This window comes from Nicotiana tabacum, chromosome 22 (genome assembly GCF_000715075.1).
Source record: "Nicotiana tabacum cultivar K326 chromosome 22, ASM71507v2, whole genome shotgun sequence".
NCBI lineage: Eukaryota > Viridiplantae > Streptophyta > Magnoliopsida > Solanales > Solanaceae > Nicotiana > Nicotiana tabacum.
Window position 1 is genome coordinate 181,652,954 of NC_134101.1, and position 19,692 is coordinate 181,672,645.

The window sequence follows — 19,692 nt, forward strand, 5'->3', positions numbered from 1 at the left end:
TATCATATTGTGTGCACATATGTGGTATGAGTTAGCTAGGCTAGACTTCTTTATGAAGTTTGCCTGATTGTGTATTTTTAATGATGCCAAAAGGGTGAAGTATAATTGAAACAGAGATCTGATTAAGGGTGAAGCATAAAGTCAGAGGGAACTTGTGAAGTTCCTGTTACTTCATCTAGTTATTGTTTGCTCTAAATACATGTTATCAATGTCTAAGTTTGTCATCATCAAAAAAGGGGGAAATTGATGAGTTTTCAATGTCTTTGCCTTATGTTTTGATGATCTAACAAACTTACTGTCAAGAACCAGATAGGAAACCTGACACACTCGGTACACATTACAAATGAACGGATTCCAGCCAGGACTCCAACTAATGTGAACTGCTGCAAGTGTAGAAACTAGAGAAACAAGACAAGGACCTGATCCCTTGTGTTTCCCTAACAGCAGTACGAAAGTCACCTGTACACAGCTGAAAAGTGACTGCCAGAAATAGTGCACACAGTACAACAGTTTTGCAGTCACTTGCCTTTTGACCAACCAAGTGCTTACATCATTCAAGTGATATTATTAAAGGTGTATTAACAAGAGAATTATAATAAAATATCACTTGAACACTTGAGTTTTTACTTCAAGCATTCAAGTCTTCTGCAACAGTGAACTTATTTCTCAAGAGCTTGAAGAACAAAGTTAAATGCTACTACGGACCATTTCATAAATCTAGTATTTTGTTGTCCTTAGTTGAGTTGTAGCTTTGTGATTGTTCTTACTGTAATTCGTAAATTGCTTAGCTAGAAGCATTGCTTAGGAACCCCTTTGTAAAACCATAAACTTTCTGAGTTGGGTTGTGACTAGAGTTAGTTATAAGTTAAAGTCTTTGTAACTAGTGAGTGACAAAGTGGCTTGTGGTAAGTGTATCACAAGTTAGTTGAGTTGAAGTCTTTGTAATAGAGTCATTACAAAGTGGCTTGTAATAGTGTGTTTACAAGTTAGTGAAGTTGAAAGCCTACAAGTGTAGGTCGTGGTTTTTGTCCCCTTGAGTTGGGATTTTTCCACGTAAAAATTTCGTGTCTCATTTACTTACTATTTTATTAGTATTCTCAGTAGAAACTCATAGAGGACCAGGTACTCTATAGTTTTGTGGACTCATATAAACTAATAACAACACAATAACAACTTGCACCACAAGTTCACGTATGACACAACTTGTCAAAATTCAATAATATCAATGTTTTCACTATAATATCCCATGGCTCAACCATAATGTGCACAAGAATCTCAACAATAACGAAAGAAATGTGAATTGCTCAACATAACTGATATCTTAACAATTAACAACTTCACCTCAATATGATAATGGCTTTTACAACATCAACACCAATATCTCAACAAGAAGATAATTCACGAAATAACAACTTCAAGCAAAATCAAGTCAACAATTAAAGATGAAACAAGGCAATAAGGAAGAGAATAACTTCAACTAAAGCATATAAGAGTAACATAATAAGTAAGAGGTATAATAAGTATTAGCAATGTCAAATAAAGCGTGTAAGGGTAGGTTAACACATGTAATCGTTAATTAATAATGACGAATATAACATGTTATGACAATTCAATTTAAAGTATGGAAAGAGTCTAGATAACCTAAACTAGTCAATTACCATATATAGACCATATACCCATTCGTTACCTTGCGTACATGACTTTCACATAACACAATTAATACATTCAACCCAATCCTAAGGGGTAGTTCCCCCATACAAAGTTAGGCAAGATACTTATTTCAATTAGGCCAACTCAACCCTCGGAAATAGCTTTTCCCCTAAAATTCCCCTCCACGCGGCTCAAATCTAACCAAAAGTGACTTAATGTCATCAATCAATGCAAGGAAAAATAATTACAATAGATAAAGCTTTGATCTCTCCAAAATTCCCAAAAAGTCAATAAAGTCAACCTCGTCCTCCCCCCCCCCCCCCCGTTCAAAATTCGGGTTCAAGAGTAGATTCCGACTACCCATAAATATGTATTTTATTTTCAAATCCGAGTCCAAATCGACTTTTAAAACTCACTTCTTCATTTTTCAAGAACTTGACAAAATTTCCCATATTTTCACTTTGATTCACATAAATTTGATGTTAAATCTAAGATATATTCATGAAATATAGCTGGAAATTGATTACAATTATTTACCTAAAGTTTGTAGATGAAACTTCACTCTCCAAATCATCTCCTACTGAGCCTAGGGTTCTAAAATATGATAAATGATATGAAATCCCGACTTTCTAACTTTTTGTTCACTTGTAGATGTCGCATTTTCGACACTAGCCTAGTAATTGTGAACCCTCGCAATTGCGAAGAAAGGCTCGCAACTACGGCCATTGATACACTGAGTAAATGTCGCAATTGCGACTTAGACTTCGTAAATGCGAAATATGTCCTCCTCGCAAATGCGAGAACAGCTCCGCCAATGCGAGTTGTCCTATCTAGGGATTTTCTATTTTCAGTCCAAATCATTCTGAAACACGTTCGAAACTCATCCGATCACTCGAGTCTCCAAAAAAAATATCCACATGAGTCTAAAAATATCATATGAACTCGCTCGCGTGATCAAAACACAAAAATAACATCTAGAACTACGAATCGGACACCAAAATGCATGAATTTCAAAGTAAAGTTCAAGAACTTCTAGAATTGCAACTAAGCATCCGAATCCTATCAAATCAAATCCAATAGATACCAAATTTTGTACACAAGTTCTAAATAGCATAACAGACCTATTTCTAGTCCCAAAATCTAGTTCTGAACCTGATAGCTAAAAGTCAACCTACGGTCAAACTTCTAAACCTCAAATTGCCATTTTTCGGGAAAACAATGCAAATCAACCTACGGAGCTCCGAATTTGATTTCAGGCATACGCCCAAGTTCAAAACAACGGTAGGAATCCATAAGAGCCATCAAAATACCGTTCCAGGGTCTTTTTTACAAAAATCAAAGTTTGGTCAGCATTTCTAACTTAAGCTTCTAAGTCAAGAACCAAAGGGTCTAAATCAATCCGAAATCTTCCCGATATGAAACCAATCAACTCCGCAAGTAATAAAACCTAAATTACATATGTGTGAAGCATCAAAAGAGAAAATGGGGTGCAATGCATAAAATGACTGGTCTGATCGTTACACTTTCTCGCCTGACGTACGATTTACCTCGTTCACCTAGTTCTAGCTATTGTTGCAAGATTAGATATTGAATTATATAAGATGAATGTAAAGACTGAATTTCTAAATGGAAAATTAGATGAAGAAATTTATATATATAAACCTGAGTGTTTCATTGAAAAGGGCGACGAACAAAAGGTTTGTAGACTTTTGTAATTTATTTATTGCCTCAAACAATCTTCAATGAGTGGTATATACAATTTCATAATGTTCTTGCATCCAATGGTTTTTCCATGATGGATGAAGACCATTATGCTTATACCAAAAGATCAAGGAATAAGCTTGTAATTTCACATTGTATGTAGATGACATACTTATAGTTGGAAATGATAAGGAGTTTATCACCGAGATTAACCTATGGTTGTCATCCCAATTTGAGATGAAAGATATGGGTGAAGCTACATATATTCTTAGAGTTAAGATTTCAAGAGATCATCCAAAGAAACTATTGTATCTCTCACATGAGAATTACATTAGAAAAGTTCTTGAACGATTCAATATGCAAAATAGTAGCTCAGTTGACACTCCTATCAGTAAAGGCCATGCCTTGGGAGGTCAGATGTATCCTAAGACTCCCGAAGAGACAAAAAGAATGAGCCGAGTTCTTATAGGAGCGAAGTTGAAAGTCTAATATATGTTGTGGTGTGCACTAGACCTGATATCTATCAAGCAGTTGGATTGGTAAGTAGACCTCAAACTGACTGCGATTTAGCACATTGGCAAGCAGTAAAAAGGATCATGAGATATCTGAAGGAAATTGCTGATTATGACCTTTGTTACCAAGGTGGCAAGGTTCTGCGATTAGTTGGATACATTAATGTTGATCATGGAGGAGATCTAGATGAAAGGAAGTCTACTTCAGGATATGTTTTCTTAGTAAGTGATAGCGCTATATCATGGAGTAGTAAGAAATAATCATGTGTATCACTATCTACGATGGAAGCCGAATACGTGGCTCTTGCATCAGCAACACAAGAAGCTGTTTGGTTGAAAAAGTTCTTGGAATATTTGTTGGATATTGCTAAAAATATTAAAGCAGTTTTAGTCTACTGTGATAGTGAGGCTGCAATATCCTCCATCAAGGACCCTAGGTTTCATTGTAAAACCAAACACATAGATATCAAGAATAACTATGTGAGAGACATGGTTAGACGTAAGGTAGTGAATGTGAAGTATGTGTCTACAAAAGATATGTTAATCGATCCATTGACCAAGCATTTGTCTAGAGATGCATTTATGAGAAACACTAGATCTCAAGTCTTGCGTAGACTTTGAGATACTTTATTTCTTATTTATTTTTTTATGTTCACAAAATTGATGTTCTTTAATTATCAATAAAATTGATATATATACATACATATTTTTATCGTTGAATGCTATGTGCATTCTATATTTTTTTGATAAGTATGTTGGGTAGACAAGAGGTTGGACTTCTCACACTGGCACCGCCTCCTTATCTTAGTGATATAAGGAGATGATACATGATTTTAAGTAAAATTATCATAAGGATAATTTGAGAGCTATTTGCTTAAAATTTAAATGTCGGTTAAACAATGACATAAGGTCAGTAGGGTGAAAAACGTTCACCTAGTCTACCTTTTAGCCAGATGTGAGTTAAATATGATTTGTAGGTCAATAAACTCAAATTTAGATATTTATGGTGTCTAAATATCATATGTACAGAATTCTTTATGAAATAAAGACATACACTCCTTGGGAGAAGGAGAAAATACTGTAGCACGTATTTCATACCATGTGTGCTAATGTCGACCAATTGATTAACATAAGTCCATTCTCAACTTATTGTTGTGTGAGACCCAGAGTTTTGATGATGGCTCAAGATTTTGTACCCTCAGAGACTCCGATCAGATACTTGAGACTTAGTGTGAAGTTAGCTATCTTACTGTGTTTTCAAAGGATCATGTACATAGATTCGGTCTAGCGGAGCATATCTAGAAAAGCGGACAAACTAATGTTAAGAGGATTATGAGAAGAGAAAGATCATTGATGAAATCTCATTTATTTGTGTTCACTGGTACACCAGTTATAACTTATAAGTTATGATTGTGAATACAAGAAATAATGATATATGAGATTTTGAGATTATATCAAATGTGATTCATATGATCTAGGGTACTGCATACTTTATGATCTACTTGCAAGTTTGCACTCGACGAGAGGCTATATACTCCTAACAGACGTATAGCACTTAGCTCTCATAGTATGTTGGTCGCACGGTCTACTTCCCTGTATGAATGATTAAGGAGATGATATGAGAATATGTTTCTGAGATAAGATGAGCACTCTCACTATGTGTGAGTGGGATATGTAGGAAATTTTGGGTCCACCCATAAGGGGTACTTTAAGGTCCAATAGGGTTATTAGTTAACCCCAATATTCCCTATATAAGTACACTCACAGTGTAAAATAAAATATACTCTTTGCAGTATTTTTCTACGCTCTTCTCTCAATTCCAGTTACGGTTTAGACTGTGGAATAGGCGGTTGCTCCGACATATTGTGACAACCACCACCGACCAGTAATTCTAGCTGCGGTTCGTCCGTTCCTTCCCCTTACGCTATACAAATAAGTTCTTGTTTTACGATTTACACGTTAAATTAATGTGTTTAGGTTATCACGTTCCTTCACTTGCAATTGTGCTTTTGTGATTTGTCTCATTAGCAATTCAAGTGGATGCAAGCCACTAGTCAGAAATCAACTCGAGTTATCATTTTTGTATAGTTTAATAGCTACAAACAAATAATTTTAATGTATATACGCAATTAATACTTCTATATATATCCAGAATATATAAATGGTGCAATGTCTATGTGAAAAGGATTTAAACATCTAATAAAAGAACTCGAAATTGAAGTCTAAATAAATTAATTGTTCTCCTTGTACAAAGTCAAATTCTCAATTTTTTTGGAATTTCTAAGGGGTGAATAACTAAGCATTCTGAATGACATATTTTACAGCATCCATGTAGTTCTTCAACAAATCCTCCACAATCTTACTAATCATCTGTTGTAGTCCTTCAAAAACCTCCAACAATTCCTTTGACAACTCTTCTGATGAAATTTTCAACTTCTCCATGACTTCTCCCATGGCTGAGATCATGGCAGACGAACCCTCTACGAGGCTTGTCTTGAGAAGATCAAAGAAAGAAGATGCTGCAGCACTCAACAATTCTAACAAAAGATCCAGCACACATTCAAGGCATGCTTTGACGGCATCTCCTATAGCTTGCAATCCAGTTTGGATGGCGTCGCCAGGAACTTTTAGTACTTGGATCATGAACACGAATGCATAGGATGTAGAGAAAAATAAGCGAATGATGAGGCTGATTATCGAACCTAAGGTTGAGAATACGGTGTTCAAGAAGAGAAGTGCCATTGAAACAGGAGAAAGAAGGATGAGAAAACAGGAAACATAAACATATTGATGATTTAAATAGTTTGGGTAATTAATAAGTTCGTGCGATTAGTTTATGCGGTTTAAGTATTGGAAGTATACAGGATAGAGATAGTAGTAGTCCACACATTTTAGCAACACAAAGTCGTTAAGGAAAGCTAAATACCAAATGGAAGATGCTAACTAATTTAATCAATTTGAAAAGGCAATTCAGAAAAGAGCTTTATTTTAGGTTTTTGTTTAGAGATTGACCAAGTGAATAAATAAGCATTTATCAGGTATCAAGGCTTAAAATACTCGTACCACCACCTACTGCTGCATTTCTTAATTCTTAACCCAGAGTTACTTATTGTGCAAGAAGGGGCCTGCCAATTGAAACAGAATGTTTATTTGGAATTAGAGACTTACGTAATTAACCAAGTCACCAGTTCCCAACTTAATCCGCCTAAAACTCTAGTTATTCTGTCACAGCTTCAACCGAGTAAAACACAGAGATACGCTGATTCAACCGAGTTACACACGAGGTTCAAAGTTAGCATAGCTAAGGTTCAATAAGTAAAAAAATTAAAGAGAAAAGTTCAATTAAAAGATGCCATCCCCCAAAACCAAGTAGGAAAGGTGGAAAGAGTAAAGCAAAGCAGTCGTCAACTCTTCGTGCCTCCAGCATCTCAGTAGAATATCTAACAAATTTTCTGCTGGTTGTTAACCAACGGCAAGAGCGGGTCAACTCTCTTCAATATTGAAGAAATGAATTGCAATTTGCAAGAACAATATATACAACAACCAAGTGGAATCCCACAAGTCAGATTTGGAGAGGGTAATATATACCCTAAGGCATTGTGGTCCGGGCCCAGCTCGGGACCGCGAGCCCACATGGGCTTTGGGCTAAACGGGCTGGCCCGTATGGTGCGGTCCCAAGCGGTCCTAGGAGCCCACTGTGGGCCGGTCCAGCATGGAGAGACCGCGAGCCCGGGACCGGCTGGTGGGCTTGGGTCGGTTCAACCGGGCCCAATGGCTATTTTTCAAAAAAAAAAAAAATTAAAATTGGCCAAGGGTTGGAAGTTTAAAAACTAGTCGTTGGATTGCCAATTTAGCCGCTTGGCTTTTTAAAAATAGTCATTTGCCCCCCAAACTTTTTGTAATTATACTTTTTCTCTATTCTCAACTATAAATATCCCCTCATTCTTTCATTTTTACTCACAAAATCATCAATCTCTCTCTAATTTTCTTCTATAATTGCTTACTTTATTATTGCAATTTGTGAAAAATTGTGAAGTTGGTGAATCGAAGTATTCAAGTCTTCAACGATATACAATTTTCAAGAAGTTGTTCGTCAATTCGGTAAACTCGTTCCAGCTCTTAAGTTTTAATATTATAGTTTTGTTTGTTTTAGTTTGTATAATTATAATTAATATGTCCTTTTCTTTGAAAAAAATGTTTGGTGGTAAGGGAAAATCTAAAATTGGTGAATCTAGTGGCCAAGCTACTACTCCTCTCTCGGCTTCCCGACCCAGACGTGTTACTCGTCCTCCTCCACCTATTATTCCTGATAGTGATAACCCTTATTTTCAATTTACCGATCGTCAATTTTACCATGATATTGCACCAGGTCAACAATTAAATGATGAATACATGAATACTCGTTATGGTAATCCAACTATCGATGAAAATGATGATTTAGATGAAACGCAATCGGATTTAGATGATACACCTACTAGTCATGTTGTTAACCCAACTGAAAATAATCCAAATGATGCCCCGCCTGATCCTCCTGTAGTAACCTCTACTTTTAATAGACAACCTTCTAGACGGTGCGAAACATCTCTTGTTTGACACTTTTTTATTCAACTAAGAGATCAAAATAAGGCTAATTGTAAAACTTGTGGGACTTTGATGGCTCATAAATTTACTAGAGACTATAGCAGTACGGGTACTTTGACTAGAGACATAAAGACACACCCTAAAGATAAAGCTAGGGGTGTGCATTTGATTTATCGATTCAATTTTGACTCTTGTTGATAATTACTTATCGATTATCGATTTGTACATATGCTTATCGTTATCGTTTCAATAAGGTTTCAATTTTTTCGATTTCAATTTATCGATTTTTGAGGCTTATCAATTCGGTTATCGATTACACCAATAAGAAAATTTGCGGGATTCCACGAAAAGTATATCACTATAAACACGCCTAACTAATATGGACAAAAAGAAGTAAAATAAGACGAACATTGTTTATAACATAAAAAGTGTGTCAACAAGCACATGCAACGAAACTAAAGTAAGGGATTAAATGTATGCCACCAATACTCCAACGGTATAAAAAAAAATACATCATCGCGGCTAATTCTATTTTCCATTAATTTGAACTTCATTCCCTTGAGCTTTAACTATGATCATTCCTTAAATATGGTAAATGAAATAATAGGGTTAGGGACTTAAGGTAAAGGAAAGAGTATTATAGAATAAGGGTTAAAAAATTAAAAAAATTAAAAAAATAATTTTTTTTTGTATATCTTATCGGTTTATCGAGGACAAAATCGAAATCGAAATCGATAACTCGATAAGGAAAATTTCGAAATCGAAATTGATAAATCGATAAACTGATAACAAATAATCGATTCGATTTATCGATAAGCCGATTCGAATGCACACCCCTAGATAAAGCTAGATTTCTTCAAATGAAAGCTGCGCAAGAGGAGACAAGTGTAGGTACTCAGGTTAACCCTAGTACCGGGTCAAATCTAGTTCAACCGGGAATTAACACTGTTACCGGTGACATTTTATATTACGATCCAAATAAAGATTGTGAAGAATTGGCAAAAATGGTTACTGTTATGTGCTTACCCTATAGTTTTCCTTTTAACCCTCACTTTGTGCATTATCTTATAAGAGTTTTTAATCCTACTTATAAAGGATGGCCTCGCGCAACCGTAAATAGCGATATTTATAAATATAAACATGAATATGAACAATATTTGCGCTATTTATTTACTCATATAAATTGTCGCGTTGTTATTACTACTGATATTGGTAGAAGTGGTAATGACTGTGATTATCTTACTGTTACCACTCATTGGATTGATGAGGAATGGAAAATGCAAAAGCGCATTATTGCTTATAGAATAATTAATTCACGTCACACAAGTAAGTTTATTGCTAACACAGTTGCAGATATTTGTAGATATTTTTGCATTAGAGATAAAATAATGTCAGTTTCAATGGATAATGCTTCTAGTAACACTAATGTTATAGGCTTGCTTACAACTACACTAAATCCTGCATTTAGTAATATTTTCCTTGTTAGATGTATTTGTCATATTTACCATTTAATCGTCGGTGATGGTATGAAAATATTAAATGTTGAAATTGAAAAGGTTAAAATGGCTCTTAATTGGCTTTTTTATTCAAACCGTAGAAGTAGACTTAGAGAATATTTTAAAAAATGTGATGAATTTGGCTTTAGAGAAAGAAAGGTTCCTAAACCTTGTCTGATTAGATGGAATTACATGTATGAAAGTTTAGTTGTTGCATATGAATATAGAAACCCAATAAAAGCAATGTTTAATGGTCGTGTTGGTGGTGACGATGACGATGATGATGATGATGATGATGATGATGATGAGCACCTTACAAATCAGGATTGGACTAATGTTAAATTTTTGTAGACTTTTTAGAACAATTTCATGTTGCTACAAATGAATAATCTAGGCAATATTATCCTACTATTTCTAACTGTTTAGTTTATATTACAGCACTTGCAGATTTGTTTACTCAATTTTCAGAAGGTGGGGTAATTTATCAATTTGCTATTAATTCTACGAAAGATAAGTTTAAAAAATATTTTTTCCATATCCCCCCTATTTTTGGTGTTGTTACCATGTTAAATCCTACCATGAAATTAGGAGGTCCTCACTTTTGGTATACAAATATTTATAAGTCTTTATCACTTTCAGATGAAGAATTTGCTACACTTGCAGATGCAAAAGCCTCAATTAAAATAAATGCTCAAACAATTTATAATGCTTATCAATTTGCCTTAGATCATGCTAGACCAAATGTTTCAACTCCTACTTCGTCTAGTTCGCAATCATCTAAAAGAACTGCGGGCCTAAAAGCACTTAGTTCTTGGACGGAGTTCAGGGGTTCTCAAGGTGATAATATTGGTGATAGTTCACAACTAAATGAGCTTCAAGTTTATTTGTCGCAGGTACTTGAATCAGAGAATCCCGACGGCTCCTTTGATGTTTTGGAATGGTGGAAGGACAAAGAAAAACACTATCCGGTTCTTTCAAGGATGACTCGAGATATTTTAAGTATTCAAGCTTCAACAGTGGCATCGGAGAGCGCTTTCAATCAAGCGAGACTTCAAATCGGTGATCATAGAGCGTCTATGAGGGAGAGCTCGAAAAAATCAGTACTTTTCAGAGATTGGATCCGTTCGGAATGAAGAAATTTTGGACTTACTGAATCACAACCGGAGATAGACGAAGCTTATGAAGAAATGCTAGCAGAACTTGCGGAGGATGCTGCTTTGCCCGGAAGCGGTGATGAACAAGCTTCTTTTCCGCCACCACCAACGAAAATTCCTCCGAACCTTGAAGAATTTATGAAATTTGTTAGAGATAATACGTTGACTAATATGTAACTTGTATTTTGGCACATCTTCATTAGTTTTTTTCCCCTTTTAATGGTGGTATTAGAACTTTGTGCTCATTCCATTGGGGGGAGAACGACTAAGAAAGATATTGTCATTTTTTATTAATGTCGTTATAATAAAAATTATAAGGCATTCCCTTGAATATTTCTTTACAATTTTTTTGTGTTTAAATTTGAATTAGAAGATTTAAGTCACAATTATATAATATAATTTACAAGAAATTGCCTTAGATAAAAAAAATAAAAAAAAATAGCCCGGAACACTTGGGCCCATTTAGCCCGGGATCATGTGGGCCGGTTCCACTCTCCAGGACCGTTAAGCCCGGGACCGTTTGGCCCGGTACCGCTTAGGCCCGGCCAGCCAGAACCCAGGACCGTTTGACCCGGCTCGTTTAGTCCATTTAGGCCCGGGACCGGACCACAATACAGCCTTAATGTACGCAGACCTTACCTCTAATCCAGAGGAGTAGAGAGGCTGTTTTTGATACACCCTCGGCTCAAGAAGATGAAAAGAGACAATGGAGCAGTAATAGCAGAGGAAGCAAGAAAGATAACATCAGCAACGTAATAACCAAAAAAAAAAAAAAAAGCAATAGCAATAAACAGTAATAATGACACTACTACAGATACAATGGAGTAATATGGATACAACGAGAGCCACTAGTATCCTAAAACACTACGCTATCGGACTAGCCTCCTACGACCTACGACCTAACCTGCATCCTTAATCAAGTAATATGGACGGCAAGAACAACATATATGATGGAGATTCCTCTGCAGTGGACGAGGATCCATCTCAACTTCCATACATTCATCCTTTTAACAGTCCGAGTGGGAATCACAGCTACAGCCACTGGACACAGAATTCTTGTCTTCAAAAATATTTGACGTAGTCCTAAAAAACCATATTGCTAATACAGCCAAAAACTAAAGGGTTTGGCCACACATCAATATACAAATCATGAAACTGCTTTACATTATTCATGATTTATTTACATACCATGGATGACACTATACAACTCAAATTAACAAAGCAAATCCTCTGATATTGCACACCCGAGAACCATTTCTTTGGTATTAGATACATGAAACATTCTATATGCTATATACATATATGACAACATAAATAGAGAACATATCAAGCCACTGTGCATCTAGTTAGTTGTCCTTGAGCTGATACACAGTCCTAATGTACTCTTCTGCATCCCAAAGGAAAGAACCGAAAGCAATAGCCTCCAAAACAATTCTCTTCAAACTTGCCAATGATGTAGAAATTACTTCACCACTAGCGATTAGACCCGTCTTCTCATCACCAAAGAGTGCATAAATATGCTTCTCAATCAGATTCAGGGCCTCCTTGGATTTTGGTTTTGCACACATTTGCAATGTTTCTGCATCAAAACTCATCACATAATACTTCAGTTTTTCTTGCTTTTTTTCCCGAACAAGTGGTATTCGGCCCACTGATGTAGATCGTGTGCCACTGATGTGACTAAAGGGAACAGTCTCTGATCCTAAGGACCGCAACTCTGAAAGTAAGAGCTGGCTGGAACCAGCAATACCAAGGTCCCGGTTGATGTGATCAACTTTCTGTTCTAAATGGTGCCTCAAGGAAGCCGACTTCAAAAAATACCCAAATAAAACAGAAGCAGCATATACTCGACAGAGCTGGAGCTTTCGTACTTTAGTAGGGGCCCAATTGTCGGTCACGTTTGACTTTTCTTTCCATCCTAGAACAGTGGTAAGATGTTCCCTAACCATTTCCAGCACTTCGCAGCTATGGATAGACTCAAGTTCCCAGTCCCTACAAGGCCATATCTCAAGTCTGTCATTGTACATGCATTTCGAAAGCTTGGGAACCAAGTGCACTCTCATTCCAGAGAACTTGTAAGATATTAGAATGTACATAATGTCTTCGACGGAAGCTTGACATTCCAGCTCTTTTACTTCAGCTATTCTCCTGGCGTAACATCATATTCAAATTTCAGTAAATCTAGTACAGAAGAGACTAGATAGTCTATATCTAGATGAACAAGTATCAGGTAATATAACGATGAATCGTCCAAACAACTACTCCTACCATCATTGCGCAGCAACCAGCATTTACCTACTATTTTAATCATTTGGATGATGAGTTAGACACCTAAATAATGGCTATATCAGCTCCCGCAGGTGGTTCCATTTCATAGTTGAATTCCTCACATAAGTGTTGCAAAAGTAAAATAGAATGAAGAGCAAAATCAAGAACTCATACTTTTCCATGACATTTTAAAAGCAGTCCTAACTTTTTAAAGCATTTTTTTGGTTGATAACTGTGGTGTCCGGGCAAGTTTCCGCGTATCTCGACTAGTTCCACAAGGTACCTATTACCTACCACCAACACAGGTAACAGACAATTTTGTCCACCAAGACTTAGAAAGATGGGAAGAAATCACCTAGTGTTTTTGCCTTCCGATTTGAACCTGAGACATTTTTGAACTTTATCCTCCTTTACTTTTCATGACTAGTCAAGAAAGCTTACAAAATGTCATAAAAAATGTGTCATACTTTTCCATGACATTTTAAAAGATGCCCTGACTTTGTTGAACTTTATCCTCCTTTACTTTTCATTGACTAGTCAAAAAAGCTTCCAAATGTCATCAGAAGAGTGAGTTTGTTCAATTTTGATTTTTTTTCCTTTTGATAAGGTAATTGTTCGATTTTTCTTTCCTGTCCCTATCTAAATGCATTGCTGCATCTCTCCCTCCTAGCATTGCTCTAGTATATTGCTTTCCCAGAACATGTCATGCCATCAGATGAACGCATACATAAGCTTGCAGCCAAGACCTAAGCTTGAACACGCCTCAAGAAGTGATATCAAGCGACGAGCAATTATTTAATCAGTAAGCAGCAAGCAAATCTAGTGCATACAGAAAACAATATCAAAATCTACTGCATACAGAAAACAAGGAACTGTTATGTATGTTGGAATATACTATAAGTCTTAGGCTGCACCGATATCTACTTGAAGATTCTCGTAAGGAAAGATGATATACATAGAGCATCTACAGTTCAAACGTCAAATTCAAATGTATTACTGTATGATACATGTCCATGCAGTATTCCCTATGTGCATAATGTGGACTATATGGCTGGAAAGAAACAAGGCATGCTTTGAAGGGAAGAGGTGCAGATTGCTAGAGCTAAAAACAAATGTATTAAGAACTTATTTTTCCGGTGCTTTAGTAAGACACTAGATACGATGGATCATTATTTGGATTTTTTTGCATTCTTGGGGGAAAACATGGAGCATGATGGGGGATCTGTTGTAGATTCAAAGTTTGATTTCTGTACCATCTTGGTACCTTTTTTAAATAAAAGCCTTTACTTATTAAAAAAAATGATACATGTCCATTTTTTAGGTTTATCTGAAGCTACAGGTTATTGCAATAAAAATGGACTTAACATCAGCATCCGACATCACATTTATCAACTCATGTCATCATTGGGTACCTCTATCCAAGTTTCTGAAAGTTCCATTCCTACGAAAATATTTCTGGGAATGAAAAATCAATTAGCAAATTGCATCATCAATTACAACTTTGCTAACGGCAGTTACAAATTAGTCCATATCTATAAGCAAAATAATCTCTAACAATGACGTTGAGGATAATGACCGACTGAAGCAAAAGCTTCTCTTTATGATATTGCTTTGCCTTAAAAATGCAGTCTAAAGGTAATGTAGTTCAAAGGCACTTACTGACACATGGTGATCTTTCTTCAATTGAAAAAAAAAAAGATCTTAATCAAACCAAACCAAGAAACTCATATGCTATTATCATTTGACACAAAATAGTAATTGAAAGTTTCTATTGCACCTCATCCTGTCCTTTCTGATGGCATCAGCACAAGGAATTCATCTTAACTGCCAATAATTGAAAAAAGAGAATGATGATAACATGCTCAACCTTCTTAAGCATTTTTAAGAGAAGATAGTCGATAGAATCTTTCAAAATGTGGAAGAGGAAGGCGGATAGAGCTGAATTACGGATTTTCTTTTATAAGTAGAGCTAAATTATGGATTCAGAGAGAGAGAGAGATTAAATTGGTATTTTCAACTTCAAGTAAATATTTAAGTGCATGTATATATCTTCCAACTCTTCCATTAATTTAGAGGTTGGTTGAGTGTTTGATCGTACTAAGTTTTGATCCAAGCCTCCAACAACTGTTGTCCAAGTCTATCCAGTTGAATCCTCCTCTTAACATGTAACAGCCAAAAAATCAAGGATTTGGTAAATAATCATTCCTATTACTCTCTACCATTATATTCAGTATCTAAAACAAGAAACTGACACTTATATGCGAGATTCAGAAATTTTATGTACCTAAGAAACAAAATCACTGAATGTACTACCTACCCAAATTCATGTAAACAAGTCTATTTCAGTCTTATACTTCAGGCTTACACTACAAGTACAATTTAAACTCTAGATTTCCAATCTTCAAGAGAAGAGAGGCCGTGGATTTACACTGGTCTACAACAGAACTTTGAAAAGTTGAATGCTGCACTGGGCCTTTGCCGTTTAACCTTTAAACTAAAAAATTACAAGAAAAGGTGGACATCAAAGTGAAAATAAGAACTATAGAGATAACTGAAACACACAACGGTGTGGCTGAGCAGTCACCGAAGCAAAAATAGATATCTCATCCGGCCTTGATAGACAGAGTTAGCTGATATATGTGTGATCTTTAATTGCTGGTCCCAACCACCTATCGACTATCTAAAGATTATACAAATAACCCCATATGTATAGGGATTCGTACTGCTACTGCCAACCTATGTTGCGCGAACTCTCCAAAATGCTGCTACACCTGTGTCCTCCAAAAATACACTACTTTTGGAGGATCTGACACACACACATCCTATATAGTCGGAGAGTCCGAGCAACGAGCAACATAGCAGGCAGCAGCCAACCCAAAATTAGGGCTTTATTGTTGTAGCAGGGGACAATCAAAGATAACAAAAGCCAAGTACTTACATAAAGTATCATAAAAGGAAAAAGCACAGTGATAAGCACCGCAAAAGAGGAGATACATTGAAAAAAGAAAAATAAAGTAGCACGAACCTATGGAGAAAAGCTTCATCAGAGCCGAAGCTGAGATTAATCCGAGCCAGAGCTTCATCTCGGTCATACGCTAACTGCTCCAACTGTTTCTGAACAACGACATGAAAGTTGTTGCGATCATTCAGAAGCACAGTGCTCAACAACCTCCCCGTCGGTGTAGTCGGTACTAGTGGTGCGTTTAAACCACTAAATTCACACTTACTACTACTATTACCACTGGCCACTACAAACAACGATCTCCTACTACCGACAGAAGAACTCGTAAAGGGCGAATTCTTGAAAGTAAAACGGGTTGATGATGATAACAAAGTAGTCTTCACCGTAAAAAGTAAGGATTGGTGAAGAGAAATTTTGGAATAGGAGAGGCCACAGTCCATTCAACAAGCTATTGGCTAAAACCCTGTTTGACAAATTACTACTTAGTAGGAAACAGAGAGAGTTTATTATATAAGATTTTGTTTGATAATTTTGGTAATGGGGATTGAGGAGAAGGATGAAGAGTAGATAAGTGGAGACAAAGGATAAGGACGGTGACTTATCCTAATCAGGCTTCATTTATGGCCAACTTGCAAAAAGGTCAAAAAATACTCCTACTTCTCTTGTGATTGGGTCCTTCCAGAAGAAAAACTGGTGTATAGGAAATTTATCTATATTTTAGAGAGAATATATGTACAGTAAAATAATTCAGATTTGAACCAAAAAAGTAATAATAATGCAGATTCCTCGAGATCCGTGGTATTCTATGTTTTTACTTGAGGGAAAAAAAGAGGTACATCTTTATTTTATGCATTCATTCCATTTTTATGGGTTTGGAACTAGAGTAACGCAAAATTTATTTCGAAAAATAATATTTAAAAAAAAAACAAATGTATATACAGTGCATGTTTGATTTGACTCGCATGCTTGACCAAGCATGCACTATACGAGCATAACCAAACGTCTGAGGCTAACGAACTTTTGGTCATATTTGATTTGTATACTTGTCATGCATTATACAAGTCAAACATGACCAAACATTCGGATGTTTGGTCATGCTGGTATAACACATGTCATGCATGCATTATATGTATATTAGTTCTTCCTTCTCTTTTCGTATTACTTTAGTTTTTCGAGTTGAATTTTGCATTATTTTGGTTTCGAAATCCCATTTTTTGTATCCTTTGAATCTGCATGTAATTTCCTTTTCACCTCATCTCACTTTATTTTAAACATTTTTCTTACAGCTAGATTTGTTTACATTAACAATTGAATTACTAGAAAAAAAAAATTTAACTGGATAAGACTATTCAAACCCACTCACAACTATTCAAATGTCATCTCCTTTTTCTTTTTAAGTAGAGAATTTTACTACCAAAGGAATATGTACAATTATAACTGAAACTCTATAGTTGGGCAGATGGCCCAAACCCGAGTTCAAGATAAGTCAGTATCTCATCTTATCTCCTAGCATCTATGTTTAGTTAATAAATATATATTTAAGGATAAAAGTTGAAATTGTCATCTCTTTACTATTCAAATTCTCTAAGTTTGAAATTGAAATAATGAACCAAGTTGTTAGACTGACTTTGAATTGCAAATAATTTCAAGTTAAAATTAAAAAAAGGAGATAATTCTCATGGCCAAATAGGCAAACGACTAGATACGTATCAGACATTATAAACATTAAGCGTTCTTTGCAATGCTCAACTGCGATCAGTTGAAGCTTCTTGTATTTATTTTATTCTATTGGGCAAAGTATCACATCGAATTTCGAATTTGAAATAACCTAATTAATTTGAATTCTTGATCTGTGAAAACAATAAAATAATATTTCATCAGTCTAATTTTATGTGACAATTAAGGTCGTAATTTAGTTTATTATATTATATTAGTAGCAATGGAAGAAAATAAGTTCTATAGAACTTAATTTGAGAGAGAACTGAAAAGATACGTGGAGTACTCTTAGGGGTTCGTTTCGTTTGAAAACAAGTTATGCTGAGATTAGTTATACTGGTATAATTTCTTATTAATTTGTTTGGTATGTTTCATTAATTTTAAATTATCAATTTTACTGTTTTATCATGGGATAACTTATCATGGAATTATTATTTCACCCCTATAATAAATACAAGTTATCCCGATATTATTTTTAGTTCTGAAATAATTTATCCCAAAATTAGTAACCAAACAAAAAATAAAATGGTATTAAAGTTTTATCCCGTAATTAATTTTGCTTATTCATTGTATCAAACAACCCACAATGAAAATGTCATAAATTAGAACTTATCAAATATAAATGAGGATAAATAAACTAATTAAAATGCAAGATAAAGTAGAATCTAATCATTAATAGCCGAATCATATCGGTCCAATTAAAGGACAAAGCTTGTGCATTTGTGGATTACATTTAAAAAGGTTAAGCAAGGAAGGCAGTTGAAATTAAAAGTCAGATACTTCCATACAATACCAAAAAGAATGCAAATAATTGCCACTCTTTTTAGCAGCAATCCCCTAATAAATGAATAAGATACCCATCAATAATTATTTTAAACTCTATCTTGGCACAGTTACTCTTTTTCAAACAAATAATTAATGATGATAGGCGTCACTTTCATGTTAGAGTGGTTATTCACAATAAAATAATGATGCAGTAGCATAAAAAAATTAAATCCTTAATTAGTTAGTCCAAAATTTAATTTATATTAAGCTCCTATGACAAACTAAGCTTCTTAACTTGGTTTGAGATTGGTACAATCAAAACGCTAATCAATAAAACAAAACTTTAATATATTTTCTTTACTTTAGCTTTTATTATAGTTCACTTTATATAATATTTCTGCATATTCTAAGAGTATTATTCTTCCATTAGAGACCACACTAATGTATGTGTGGCTCTGATACCATGATAAAACACATACACAGAGAAATGGAATTGAGAAGAGGAAATCGAGCTCAATTGCTTCTTCTTTCATTCAATAAAGAGAAGAATAAATTATAGTTCTGTTCTATACACTACAGTATATATATACAAATATCTAACCACTAACTAACATTGAAAAGCTAAGCCACGTGTTAACAGCTAAGCCACATGTAGGTAGTTACTAACTTCTAATACTTACAAATACACCCACTAACTTAAGTAAATTACATTACCCTGGCCTCATTTCATAGTCTCATTATTCCCCCTCAAGCTGGAGGGTGCAAAGATGTTAAGCAGCCCCAGCTTGGAAACCAAGTATTCATATTGTGGTTTGCTAAGTCCTTGTGTTAGGATATTCACATGTTGCTCTCTTGATTGCACATGTCTTGGTGCTACACTCCCATTC

General features: G+C 35.3%; 2 protein-coding genes across 2 annotated transcripts; one reads left to right on the top strand and one right to left on the bottom strand.

The window, feature by feature from the left end:
- Positions 1–3,597: 3,597 nt before the first annotated feature.
- LOC142176182 (secreted RxLR effector protein 161-like) lies at positions 3,598–4,124 on the top strand. The gene is made up of 2 exons (XM_075243272.1): positions 3,598–3,763; positions 3,883–4,124. Exons 1-2 carry the CDS (start codon positions 3,598–3,600, stop codon positions 4,122–4,124), a joined length of 408 nt encoding a protein of 135 aa, XP_075099373.1.
- Positions 4,125–12,217: 8,093 nt separating this feature from the next.
- Positions 12,218–16,960, bottom strand: LOC107771096 (UV-B-induced protein At3g17800, chloroplastic-like). The gene is made up of 2 exons (XM_016590419.2): positions 16,388–16,960; positions 12,218–13,242 (listed from the first exon to the last, which is right to left on the bottom strand). Exons 1-2 carry the CDS (start codon positions 16,762–16,764, stop codon positions 12,441–12,443), a joined length of 1,179 nt encoding a protein of 392 aa, XP_016445905.2. The 5' UTR covers positions 16,765–16,960; the 3' UTR covers positions 12,218–12,440.
- Positions 16,961–19,692: the final 2,732 nt, after the last annotated feature.

What these genes read in the sequence shown, in the direction of transcription:
- LOC142176182 (XM_075243272.1), top strand. Translation starts at nt 3,598, where the DNA reads ATGGGTGAAGCTACATATATTCTTAGAGTTAAGATTTCAAGAGATCAT. An exon ending in TAAAGGCCATGCCTTGGGAG is followed by an intron (nt 3,764 to 3,882) that starts GTCAGATGTATC and finishes TCTATCAAGCAG; the next exon opens with TTGGATTGGTAAGTAGACCT.
- LOC107771096 (XM_016590419.2), bottom strand. Translation starts at nt 16,764, where the DNA reads ATGGACTGTGGCCTCTCCTATTCCAAAATTTCTCTTCACCAATCCTTA. An exon ending in GATGAAGCTTTTCTCCATAG is followed by an intron (nt 13,243 to 16,387) that starts GTTCGTGCTACT and finishes ATGTTACGCCAG; the next exon opens with GAGAATAGCTGAAGTAAAAG.